Below are 12,054 nucleotides of genomic sequence, written 5' to 3' on the forward strand. Positions count from 1 at the left end.
ATCTGTTGCTGCTGAGCATTCATTCATTGCCTTTTGCCCAGGCTTCAGGAGAGGGAGAAGATATTGGGAACAGCTGCTGTCTGCTGGTTTTCTTGGGACCGTCAGGCATCTTGGCAGGTCTCATTGGTTTGGGGCTTTAGGGCACCTTTTGTTTATTTTTTTTAATATTGTTATTTGTATAGGTATGAAACAATCTCTCCTTAAAGCTCATATTTGCTGTTCCCACTTGAACTTTCTGGGTTTGTAGTGCTGGTCACTGTTGTGCTTGAGTCTGTTGGTGCTCCCCATGCTCTATGTAGTTCCTATGGGTCTGTAACCTTAAATCCTATGAACTCTGCAAAGCCCCAACATAGGAGGTTTGAGTCACCCTTTCCTTCTTTGTTCTGTTTTTGGGGGTGGGCTCACGTTGCTGTAAAGAGTGGTCGTTTGGCTGGAAAGGTTGCTGGGAGGGGGTTCTGGAGGCAGCAAGGTTTGGCAGTGCAAAAGCTTCAGCTTGGCCAACGTGGGAGGCCAGAAGAGGAGGCAGAAGAGGCTGTGGCTGCTGTCCCTTTCCCAGATCCTACCATCCCAGCTCCCATCCCTGGGACTGGTTTTAGTGCAGAATGGGGTTTCGTTTCCCCCAGACGTCTCCCAAGAGGGTGATGAGTCCTTAGTTTTCAGCCCTCCTTCCCTGGCCTGACCTAAGTGCTGGCAAATAGCTCCTCCAAGGAAAATTAAATTAAGAAAAATCATTGTTTTTCCTCTTCTATGTGTTCAGTAGAAAATAACTAGGTAAATAATAGAAGGCTGTCCCTGCAGAGCAGGAGGGGAATGCCTGGTGGGGGCGACAGGCTCTGCTGGGGCTGAGAGCAGAAGCGACCGCCTCGTGGTGGTGCTGAGGACCCTGGTGGCTCCTTGTGGCTTTGTGGGAGGAGGTATAAGGCCGATCTCATTCCCTGCCGGTGGTGAAGGCTCTGTGGGACCTACCCTGTGTGTGGCCACGGCTTGGAGAAGCTGAGCAGAGTGTGTAAATTGTGAGTGAAAAGATGCTGATGGAAAGCGACTGCCTTTTGTAGGAAATAAGGAGAATTAATGAATCAGATCAGTTAAGGAAAGCAGGGATGCTTTGGGTAAGGTGGCAAAAAGAAAAAGACTGGAAAACAGTGTTTCTGTCTATTTTTTTTCTAGTTGCCCCTTTTTGTTGCCTTCCCAGTGCAGGAGCCTGAGTTAGGTAAAAGACAGAGGGGCTCTCCCTGGGGAGAGGTGCCAGGCTTTGGGGACGGACGTCCCAGTTCTCATGCAGCGGCCAGTCATTTGGAAATAGTTGCTCATCAGGCACTTATGGATCTTTTAAGCCCCTTTCTCCCCCTAATAATCCCACCTCTGGGGAGGTATCGATTCGCCGCCGCCGGCTGCCTCTTGGTATTCCGCCGTCTGGTTTGGTCTGTGTAAATCGCTGCGCTGTCATTTTCACGCCGCAATTACCTGCTCTGATTTCTTTCATCCCCTGTCCTTTGCCAGAGATCTGAACTCCGTATCGACAAACCACCCTGGAAAAAAGAGGGCCGGGGCTCGGGAAGAAGTTTAGCAGCACAGAAAGTTTGGGAAGAACTTTTCCCCTGGGTGTGATCATCTCGGGGTCGGGGTCTCAAAGCGGGTCGGTCTATTTTTATTTTTTTTTCCCTGCTGGAAAATGCTCATCTGACACGGGAGGGATGCTGTGAGTGTGACTTTGTGCCTTGCTTTTCTTGCTTGTGGAAACAAAGGAGATTATTAGCCAGGCTGCTGTGAGGCTGGGGTCGGTGGTTCCCAAATATGTAGTGTGAACGGAGGGAGGGATTTTGCTGGCCATCCTCAGTCCTATGCAGAAAGTTTAGGAGATGTCGCTCCTCCAGCAGAAGCACTGGGATGCAGGATGCTTGTCCATCCTGACATGCAGGCACTGCTGCAGGCAGGAAAGATTAACCAGAAAAAATGGAGAGAGAAAGGTTGAGTGCCAGGCACTCGAGCAGGAGTCTCGTGGTGGTGACCCACAGCAGTGGGGTGTCCTCTGGTCCCCCCCCATCCCCCAAATTGCCCAGCACCGTGCTCGGCCCTGCACAACCCCACAGCTCCGAATGGAAAGGTGTTTGGTTATTAAAAGGGCACGGCTGGCCAGCCAGGGCTCTCGCTTGAGCACAGTCCCCATCCGAGCAGAGAATAAATTAAAAAGCCAACTGGCCGCGGCTGCCTCAGGAGCACCGGGACCAGAGATAGGGCCAGAAGTCAGATAGCAAACGGTGTCCAAAACGGCGGTGCCTGGTGCGAGGCGTGAAATTAAAACCTCCTCTGCCTCCTCCTGCACACCGTAACAAAGCGCTTCCTTCCACAGTCTGCCGGCACCGGGAGTGCAGAGGAGAATAATTAAATACATGGAGATGTTGGGGCCGGGGGAAGGACGCTGATGCTCCTCTGCCCTGGACCTGAGCTCCTTGTTGTTCTGCAAAACCTGCTCCTATGATGGGGTTTTGCACCACGAGGGAGGAATTGGTCCCTTTGCTGCGTCCCCCCCATGCCAGCCCTGCTCTCCCCTGTCGTGCCAGCTTTACAGCCCTCGGGAAGGGTGAGCTGCTGCTCTTCCCCCAGTTACCACTAAGGAATGATGAAAAGGGCAGGACTTTTTAATCAAAGTTACATTAGGTGAGGCTTAGATTATTCACCCTGCTTTATTGCAGCTATTTTTACACGGGGGTTAGAAGTTAATGCTACCCGGTGAGCCTGGTTTTGCTGGATCCTGGCAAGCGCTGAAATCCATCAGCACATCCAGACAGGGTAGGAAAGAGCCCGAGCGCAAAATAAACCCACTAGCCGAGCTGGAAAAAAATAAAATAAAGAAAAGAAGAGCAGTCAGAAACAAACCTTAAAAATCCAGACCCACAGTAATAGATGGTCTGGTCTGGAGGGGCAAAAAACAGCCAGGACCATCAGCTGTAATCAGCAGGAGGCGAGCTGCTGTAATCAGCGCCCAAAGTGGGGAGGGTTGTTGGGTTTGGGGTGTTGTTTTTTTTTTGTTTGTTTGTTTTTTTCCTTTTTGGTGTTTCTATTTTTAAGGGAATGCCAGGGGTTTAGGCTGTGCAGGTTCCTTGGAGCTGGCGAGGATGCTGGCAGAGCTGCTGTCATTTCCCCTGACTGAAAAAAGATGCGCTGAGCTGAGAGAGGAAAAGGAAGGAGTTATCACTGTATTTCTAGAAAAGGGTCAAAACCCAGCATTTTTTCTGTCTCTTGCCCCTCATTTTCCATTATCCCTCTGGGGCAGCATCCCCACGTTCAGGGAGCTGCTCCCTGCACTGACACCGATGGAGGTGGCACAGGAGGCCGGGAGGATTTGGGAGAGGGCTTGCAATGCCCGTGCCGTTCCCCTAGCCTTCAAGGATACCCTCTGGAGGTCTCACTGAAGCACATTAACAATTTCAGGTTATGGTTAATGTAGCGTCACTGCGCTACGGTGTTATAATTACATGCTTGTGTTCACGTTTATCCACCAAGGTTTTCTGCGGGCAGGGAGACGCTTGTGTGTCAGCGACAAACCCAGAGCCCTACTTGTGTGGAAAGCCACGCGTGCACCCAGTGCTTTTTGGCACGGTCTGTTTTTGACCCAGAAAAGGTTTTCGGGAAGAAATGGGAGAAAGAAAGATGTCACCGGTCCCACGGTGACACCTGCGCTCCGTGAGGTGACAGCGAGCCGTGCAGGGCTGCTTGGTGTGCCTGCAGCAGGAACAGCCACTTGGCACGGGTACCTGCTCATTTGGGGCCAGCTCGTCAGTAAAGGCTGGAGGAGGTGGTTTTAAAACCAGGGGAGCAGGTGCGAGGCTCTCTGCTCCGGCGGCAGGGCTTTGAACATCTCAGCACGGCGTGCTGATGCCATTCCCTAAGTCCACCTGATGCAGGAATTGTTTAGCTCACCCCCATCTTCTGGGCATAGTAGTGTGGTGGGTTTAGAGTTAGGTCTGGCATCCCTGGTGCACCAGCAGCGTGCTCGTCTTTAGGATCGACTTTAAAACTTTTAATCTGGTGCCAAATAAATAAATAAATAACGGAGATGGCAAAGCGGGCAGGTTTCCATCCGAGCAGGAGGGGCAGGAGGAGACAGTGAGAAGTCTTGGTGGAGAAGGGGTGTCCCAATTCCTCCTCGGCCAGCTGGGCTGGAGACTGGATTCTCCTGGGGGCACAAGAGGGAGGGAGGAAAGTGGCTGGGACCCCTCTGAGGGCCTGGGAGGGAGCAGATGGAGAGGAGACTGAGAGCAGATAAGTGCCTGCAGACCTCGTGGATGTGTTTGTGGTATGCTCTACAAATGAATGCAATACCTAATGATTCGTGGCTATTATTTGAAGGGCCCCACTGTTACAGATTTATTTGTCGTTTCCCGTAATAACACCGATGCTAATGAATTCATTTGTATTAATGCGGGTGTCGTGGGCTTCCGATGATGTTCCACGTTAATTAATGTACCATTAAAAGAAAGTGTCACCCAATTAATATCAAGTGGAAGCAGCGGCGCTGCTGTCCTGTCGTTAGGGTTTTGGTTGTTTTTGGTGTTTTCCTTTGATTTTTCAAATGTCTCATTGGGCTCCCATCGGTTGTCTCCTCCCAGCCTTGTTTTGTCTTTGCCCACCTCCTCAATAATGGATGGAAAAATAAGAGAAATGCAGCTTCTCCATCTCGATTGCCTGTGCCCTTCGTCCCTCACCATCTCCCAGCCCTCTTCCAGATGACTGGGGAAAATGGCAAATAATGGGCAAAGACCTTCACTTTCCAGCAGGGCTCTGCTGTGAATGCACTTGGCCTGATGATATTCCTTGTTTATAATTGTGCTTGGAGGGCAATGTGCTAGCTCACTGCATTGATTCGGAATTATTCCATGCATTAGTCAATGCCACGGAGTGCAGCCATATGGCTTAGAGAAGATGTGCGTGGCTCTGGTTCCTTCCCAACCAAATTTGCTCCTTCCCAACCCAAATTGTTCTCCGGGATGAAAGCATCCTTTCCTTCCGGAGCACCCAGCATGTGAATGTGCATCCGTGTGCCTTCTCTGGTGTCATCCCTGGCTGCACACAGCCGAGGAGGAAGGTGTTGCGTGGCCGTGGGCTGAGCTGCTTGGCTCTCGTTGCTCGCTGGTGCTTCATGTGGAGGGAGGGGAAAAGGGATGATACCGGAAGGGATGGGGAAAAGGGCACAAGGAGGTGATTTATTAACCTGATGGGGAGCTACCTGGGGTTCATTTCCGTGCACGGAGGTCCCTTGGGGCCAAATATGCCTGCCTGCTGATGTGCAAGGCAGTTCCAGGCAGCAAATGTCGCCGCAGATGCTCTGCTTGCAGACGTCCAGGTCCATGCTCACACTGCCTTGCCTCCTTACAGGCACAACACCAGCAGTATTTTGAGGTTGGGTTTGCACGGGGCTGTCACCCAACACTTCCCTGGGTGTCATCTGTGGCTTCCCAGGGTGGTCCTCGGGGGAAGCACCTCGCTTTCCCTGCCTTGAATTCGTCTGCTGAGAAGCAGCGCTCCCAGCCCCGCGCACGGTGGGCCAAGCCGGTAATTCAGTCCCCGGCTCCGACGCTGCGTCTTCTTCCAGCTGTGTTTATGGTGTTTTCAAAAGCCCCTCAATTGAATTATAGCTCTGTGGTGGCCGCTTGCCAGTGTCAGTCGATAATGAGGGAGGTCACTTAATAGAGAGAGCGGCAAGGGATACATATTAACGAGAGCTGATTGAAAGGTGGGGTGAATTTCAATCCAAAAAAAAAGAAGAAGAAGGGAAATTATCAGGTTTTAAAATCAAATTTTGAAATTGGAAATTGCTTGGCTCAGACTAGCAGTAATGCAATTAATAAATGTAATTAAAAGCGTAATAACGAACAAGGGAATTGGAAGCCCGCGCGCATCCGCGTGAGCTGGCGAGGCCCGTGCTGGCGGCCGGGGGAAAGCAAACCTGTGGGCCAGGGCTGGCTTCAACTCGTGGCAGAGCCTGCAGAAGGGGCCTGGGAACTGGGGTTTCATCGCCTCTGGGCTGATTTGCCTTGGGCAAGAGGCACCGAGCATCCGTGCTGCCTCCTGCCCAGGGATGGGAGAGCATCGGTGTTGGGAGCCTTTGGCTCCAGCACTGGGATTTTTGGAGCAGGAGACTTCAGTCTGCTATGGGGAGAGGGAGCTGAGCTGCTGAAACGGCAGCAGGGATATATTTAAGGGTAATAGGCTGACCTGAGGGGTAGCATGAGCAGCCAAGCATCTCCTAACAGGAGTGGTCAGCAGGGGGAAAAAAAAAGAGTAGTACCCGATATAGGGCCGGAGAGATGGTTTTGGGGCTGATGTGGAGGGCACAGCACTGGATCCCTCATGCCCCCCGTCCGCTCGCGTTGCCTCCTGGCATCCCATCGACCTTCAGACAGCTGCTCGGCCAGATTGCATGCCGTTTTCACACATTATTTGCATTGGTCCGGCGTGCACGCAGCCGCATCCTAATCGCCTCCACCGGCTTCTGCTGGGTGACTTTGCCCTGGGAGGTCGTGTGGAGGTCCTGCACGTGGCCAGATGCTCGAGAAGGGGCCTCAGGGGGCTTGAGCCTCTTCCTACGGGATTTTCACCATGGTGAAAATTTCCTTAGGGAAAATCCAGGAGGCACAAATGGCCCCGCACACCGTGGATCCTCCCTGGGTGAAGGATGTGGTGCCGGAGCGGTCCGAAGCGGGACCCGCTCCCCTTTGCCCTCCTCTTCCTCTGCAGGAGGCATCTGTCTGCATGGTTATTTTTATCTCACATCTGCTGGCGTCGTAACAAAGATTTAATGATATGACATGATTTTGTCATCTCTTTTTTTTTTTTTTTTTCCTCCTGTGGGAAGTTTCACCACTGGCTGCCAGAGTGAGAGAAAAGCTTTAAAAATGGGAAAAAAAAACTAAAATGGGGGGCTTATGTAGGAAGCTCACCTGTTTGCCACAAGATGTTGTAGGCTCCTGTCTGTCTGCATTTCCATTCTTCTGGACAGAAGACAGATTTTGCTATTTCTGCCTCTCAGTGAATTAAACATAAGCACCATTGAGGAGGAACAGCCAGGAGGGATGCTCAGAAGAGCCCCACAAATGGCCCAAATGCTCAGAAAGCAGAAACACGGCCCGGCCTGAGCAGCCCCGATGCTCAGCGTGCCCATTGCATCGCCCTGGGCCCTGCCCTCTGCCTGTTCTTTGTGCTCCGACCCCAAAAGCGAGCCAGCGATGTCGATACAGATGTTTTGCTCTATTGTTCGGATGATGGGCTGTGTCTTCTGAAAAATAAGATGTCAGCCTCCTGCTGAGCAATAGCTTGAGCCTGCTTGACCCAAAAACAGCAAGAGGATTTTTAAAGATGCCTTTCCGCAGCTCTGAAGGCAGATGGTGTGAGACATCCCCTAGTCCTTACGGCATCCCGAATGGGCACATGCTGCCCATGGGACCTTTATAGGGGCAGGAGGTCTTCATCTAGGGCTTGACCCCCTGTTTGTATGGGATTTGCTCTCCTGGCTGATGGAGGGACCTGAGCAGCAAAGCTGTAAAAAGGGGATTAAAAATAAAGCTATGGCCACGTCGGAGCTCAGGCGGTGTCACCGGGATTTGTCACCTCCTTGTCCCCCCAGAAAGCGTCTCCCTTGGAAGGACGCGGCCGCTTCAGGCGAGGAGATGATGAACTCTTCTAAGCCTGCTCCGGGGCTATTGTCTGCAATACAATGCTGGGGAAATCAAGCTCTCCTCTAATCGGAGTGACCAGAGCGGATTTGCATGTTAAAAGGAGTGGCTGGGGGCACTTAAAAAGAGGAAGCGTATTCATCGAGCCTGGCTTTATCCTTATGAATATTATTCTTCCTGGGGACACTACGTCCCAGACGTCGGTGCAACCCAGCTCTGTGAGCGGGTAATCTGAGGTGCTGATCCTGTCAGGAACCGTGGATGGATGGTTGGATGGATGGATGGATGGATGGATGGATGGATGGATGGATGGATGGATGGATGGATGGATGGATGGAGGTGCTGGGCAGGGCTGCAGGATGCTCTGAGGCTGCATGGTGGCTTGGGATAGCCCAAAAGAGGAGCTTGTGGGGATACCTAGTGCTACCCGAGGAGGTGTTCTGGGGTTGCCCCATAAGCAAAAGCCCCCCACAAAGGGCTCCTCCACCCTAGCACGCCTCCTGAGCCCTCCAAGCTCCGTGAACACACAAGCCAGGATTAAGACATGGCACGCACAGCACGAGGCCAGGGCTTGTGGGGCAGATCTGGGTTAAGCGTGACAAAAAGCGAGCAGTTGTAAGGCAAAGGGTAGCAAACTGCTGGGATAAGTCGGCTGGGGAGGCTGTGATGTCTCTGTCGCTGGAAGGCTTTAAGGATGGAAACGATTTAGGTGTAGCGAGGGGACGGGTTTTTCTTTTGAGGTCCCTTCCGGCTGGATCTTTTATGCTTTTATGATTGTTGATCACAAAAAGAAAAGTTGAACGTGCTTCAAAAAATAATCCCCGGGCCGTACCCTGCAAGGCTGCTTTTAGCAGCTTGATTTAGAGGAAGGAAAAAATAAATAAATAAAGCACAGAAATGAAAAGTCGAGGTGGGAGCTGCAGCCTCTCACACCTCGCAAGAGGTGACAGTGGGCAGGAGGTGTCGGGGACATGTGCGGGGTCATGGCGTGCATCCAGGGTGGCTTCTGGAGCCTCTGCTCACAAAGGTGTGCTGAGGGCTCTCTGTTCCTTGTGCTTTGACTGAGCTCACAGCAAATCCTGTTGCTGGATGTGCCCACCTTGAGCACCACTCGGATGCTGCAGCTCGTTTCTGATGTTTTGTTCAAGGCGATGAAACCTGAGGGCTGGGTCTGCTCCTCTCCCTCCCTACTCCCCAGTAGTTCCCGATGCTTCCCCTTGGGCTGAGCAGGGCTAATTTGCCGGGGCTGCATTTATCTTGCAAATGCACCCACGGCCCTAACCTGTGCCCCCCTGCAGCCCACGTCCCCCCCAGCACCGCCTTTTTGCTCGCCAGCCCTGCCTCTGCCCTCGCAGCGAGGCGAATACACGAGTTTAGGATTTGCATAGGAACATGCAGCTGTTCCACCAAAAATGGATAATTGTTCTCCCCGCTGCGAAGTTAAACAATAAGAAGTGCCAAACTGCACTTGCCGTTGCTGATTTTGTGCACTCAGCTGCATATTTTATGCATGTAGATTAGTTACAGATTTATGACGATTTAACTGTTAATGCCTGCATTAATCGGGCCAGGTTGTAGTTGCTGTGGAAACTCCAACGTTGAGTTTTATGTAAAGTTCTGTGTTGCATTTAATGCATTTGGGGTGTGTGTGTGTGCTCTTTTATATTTAATGCCTTACGGTGAAAGCAGCGAGCGAATTGGCACTGAAAATAAAAGTGCCTTTGGGCAGAAAACAAGTTTCAGTAAAGAGTGAGTAATTTTTTCTGGAAAGTTGTGATGTCTGGGAAAATAAGGGCTTGTGATAGAGTGCCATCTTGACCACAGCTGTATAACTATGATTATAAGCGTGCAACAACTATTATAGCTGCCGCAATCCTGTAATAAAGGAAACAGCTGTATAACTTAGAAACGTTCTAAAAATACAGGACTCGAGTTCTTGGGTCTGTGGATATCGGTTCTGGTGGGCGACAGAAATTGCTGACGTGCGTCTGATGGGGAAATATGCTGGTGCATGGCTTTATCCATGTCTTTTTTTTTAACTTTTGTTCACAGAACACTCCGGTGGGCACTCCGATTTTCATCGTGAATGCCACGGATCCGGACCAGGGGGCGGGGGGCAGCGTGCTGTACTCCTTCCAGCCTCCTTCCAGCTTCTTTGCCATCGACAGCGGCCGCGGCATCGTGTCGGTCATCCGGGAGCTGGACTACGAGGTGACGCAGGCGTACCAGCTCCAGGTCAACGCGACGGTGAGTCTGCTCCTGCCCATGTTTTTCTGGAGGGATGGAGCCACTGCCAACTCACTTTGTTGCCCTGTCGTCATGTGGACATCCAGTTTTTCCTGTAAACTATCAATGCTGGGTGGATTCGGTGGTGATATGGGAATAGGGGAGCTGATATGGGCATTTTGGGGGTAGCTGCAGCATCGCAGGGCAAGGTGGAGAGCATTGACGGTCATCATTGGTCATCAGTGGCCAAGCTGCCTGCAACTCTGAGCATTTTCCACCTAGAAGGGCATTGTTGCAATGCGTTGGGCAGCTCCTGGAGCACAGCTGCTCCTCTCCAGCAGGACTTCGGACTCTGTGACCTTGAAGGTCTTTTCCAACCACAGCGATTCTGTGATTTATAACACTGAAAAGCAAGGATTTGGCATAGCATCTAGAGCCAGGAGAGCCCATTAAGTCCACTGGTCCCATTCCTTAGCATCCTGGTTTATTATGGCCGGATTCAGCTATACGAAATCTGCCGAGTCTTGCTCAGCAACAGCTGAGTTCTTACCTCAAGAGTGCAGATTTTGGTGGGCAGGGGAGGAGAAACCAAGACCCTAATTAGTCAATACCAGGAGAGGCTTTCCCACATGGCCACGATGGCAAGTTCATGCCCCACCACGAGTGGGAACCTTCCCATTCCTGTAGGTCTGTAGGGAGGGAATAAATAAGGTGCACCAGGCAAGATGCTCTGTGCAGCAGCTCCGTTCCCATCTCAGATGCAACCGAGACAGGTGAGATTCAGCCCTGCAATATATCTGATCCACTGAGTGTACAGGAGGGGGGGAAAACCCTTCCTGCCCCCTCCAGGCAGCTGGCTGGAGCTCTTGAAGCATGTGATTCGATCAAGATCATTGTCTTGCTGCAGAGCCACAAATGTCATGAGGAGGTGGAGGGCTGCATGGGGCTTCTTTGGTTTTTGCGGCCATGGAGGTTGGGCACGCACAGACTGCGGGGCCGGGGGCAAACACCTCAACCTTTCAGCCCCATCCCTGCATGTTTAGGGCCGTGGAAATTTCCCCCCAAAGCTTATTTTTCCCTGAAACGTATCTCACTTTATTTTAAGTGCTCCAGCAGCGAGTCCTCCATCTCCCCCCGGTAAACACTGCGATGTTTCATTGCCTCCACTGCTGAGACACATCAAATCCTCTGAAGTTAACTGTCTCACCACTGCTTCCAGTCTAACAATCTGATGGAGTTTGCCTGAAAAACTGGTGAATGCCTCACATCCTGCAGTGCTTTGCCAGTGTCATCACATAGGCATATTGGTCACGTAGGCTCTCACCTTCCTCTTCCATAAGCCAACAAAGCTGAGTTGATGTCCCCACCTCTAGATCATCCTGTGTCTATCAGTTGGCCTTTTCATGGTAGTCCAGCTCCATTGTTAGGTGTCACACCAGACCTGGACTTGTGGATGTAGTGAGAAAAGAAATACAGACACCAATGGAAATGGGCCCTTCTTCCATGTCTCTGATTCTGGTTGCCTTAAGGACACAAGGATGCTGCCTCCGTCCACCCAGCTCCATCCAGCCCTCTAGAGCTAGAAGGGGATGGGCAAATGCAGCATCCTGCTTGCCTGGAGAAGAGCATGGGGACCTTGTTTGGTGGGGTGGTGGTGGGTTGGGGTTGGGTGAGGGCTGTAGGAAGAGCTGTGGAGCCTTGGTGCAAGGCAGGAGCTGTACGGTGCCGGGGCTGGAGGCAGCAAGGGCAGAAGGAGATGGAAAGGGTAACATGGGAGAGGCTAGATGGGGAAACGTGCAACGCGCTCGCTTTTCTGTGCTATCTGTAATGCTTTAACCAAAATTTAAGAGGTGAAGGGGAGGGAAAAAAACATTATCTGAAGAAACGAAAGACTTCAACCTGATAATGATAACAGCAGAGTGCGAGTCAGAAATAAGCATCAATCCAGGCCATAAACGCTGAGGCCTGCAGGTTAAGAGGATAATGTACAAGCTGTGTTGTTGAATACGGTTTAAATTAACATTAATCTTCTGGCAATCAGTCCTTGGCGCTGTTCAGAGCCATTTTGCAGAAGTGTGCGGTAACCTCTAATGGTCGCCTTTCACCGCCGTGCTTGATTAGGGGGTCAGGAGAGATTTATTTCCTTCCCTTTGTG

At 51.5% G+C, this 12,054-nt stretch overlaps 1 protein-coding gene across 1 annotated transcript in view; it reads left to right on the forward strand.

The window, feature by feature from the left end:
• Positions 1–12,054, forward strand: part of CDH23 (cadherin related 23) — a 132,401-nt gene that overhangs the window by 49,839 nt on the left and 70,508 nt on the right. The window contains 1 exon segment of the mRNA XM_067000586.1: positions 9,726–9,920. Within this exon segment, the coding sequence (XP_066856687.1) occupies positions 9,726–9,920 (195 nt within the window).

The sequence above is a fragment of the Anser cygnoides genome, chromosome 7 (genome assembly GCF_040182565.1).
Source record: "Anser cygnoides isolate HZ-2024a breed goose chromosome 7, Taihu_goose_T2T_genome, whole genome shotgun sequence".
In the NCBI taxonomy this organism is placed as follows: domain Eukaryota; kingdom Metazoa; phylum Chordata; class Aves; order Anseriformes; family Anatidae; genus Anser; species Anser cygnoides.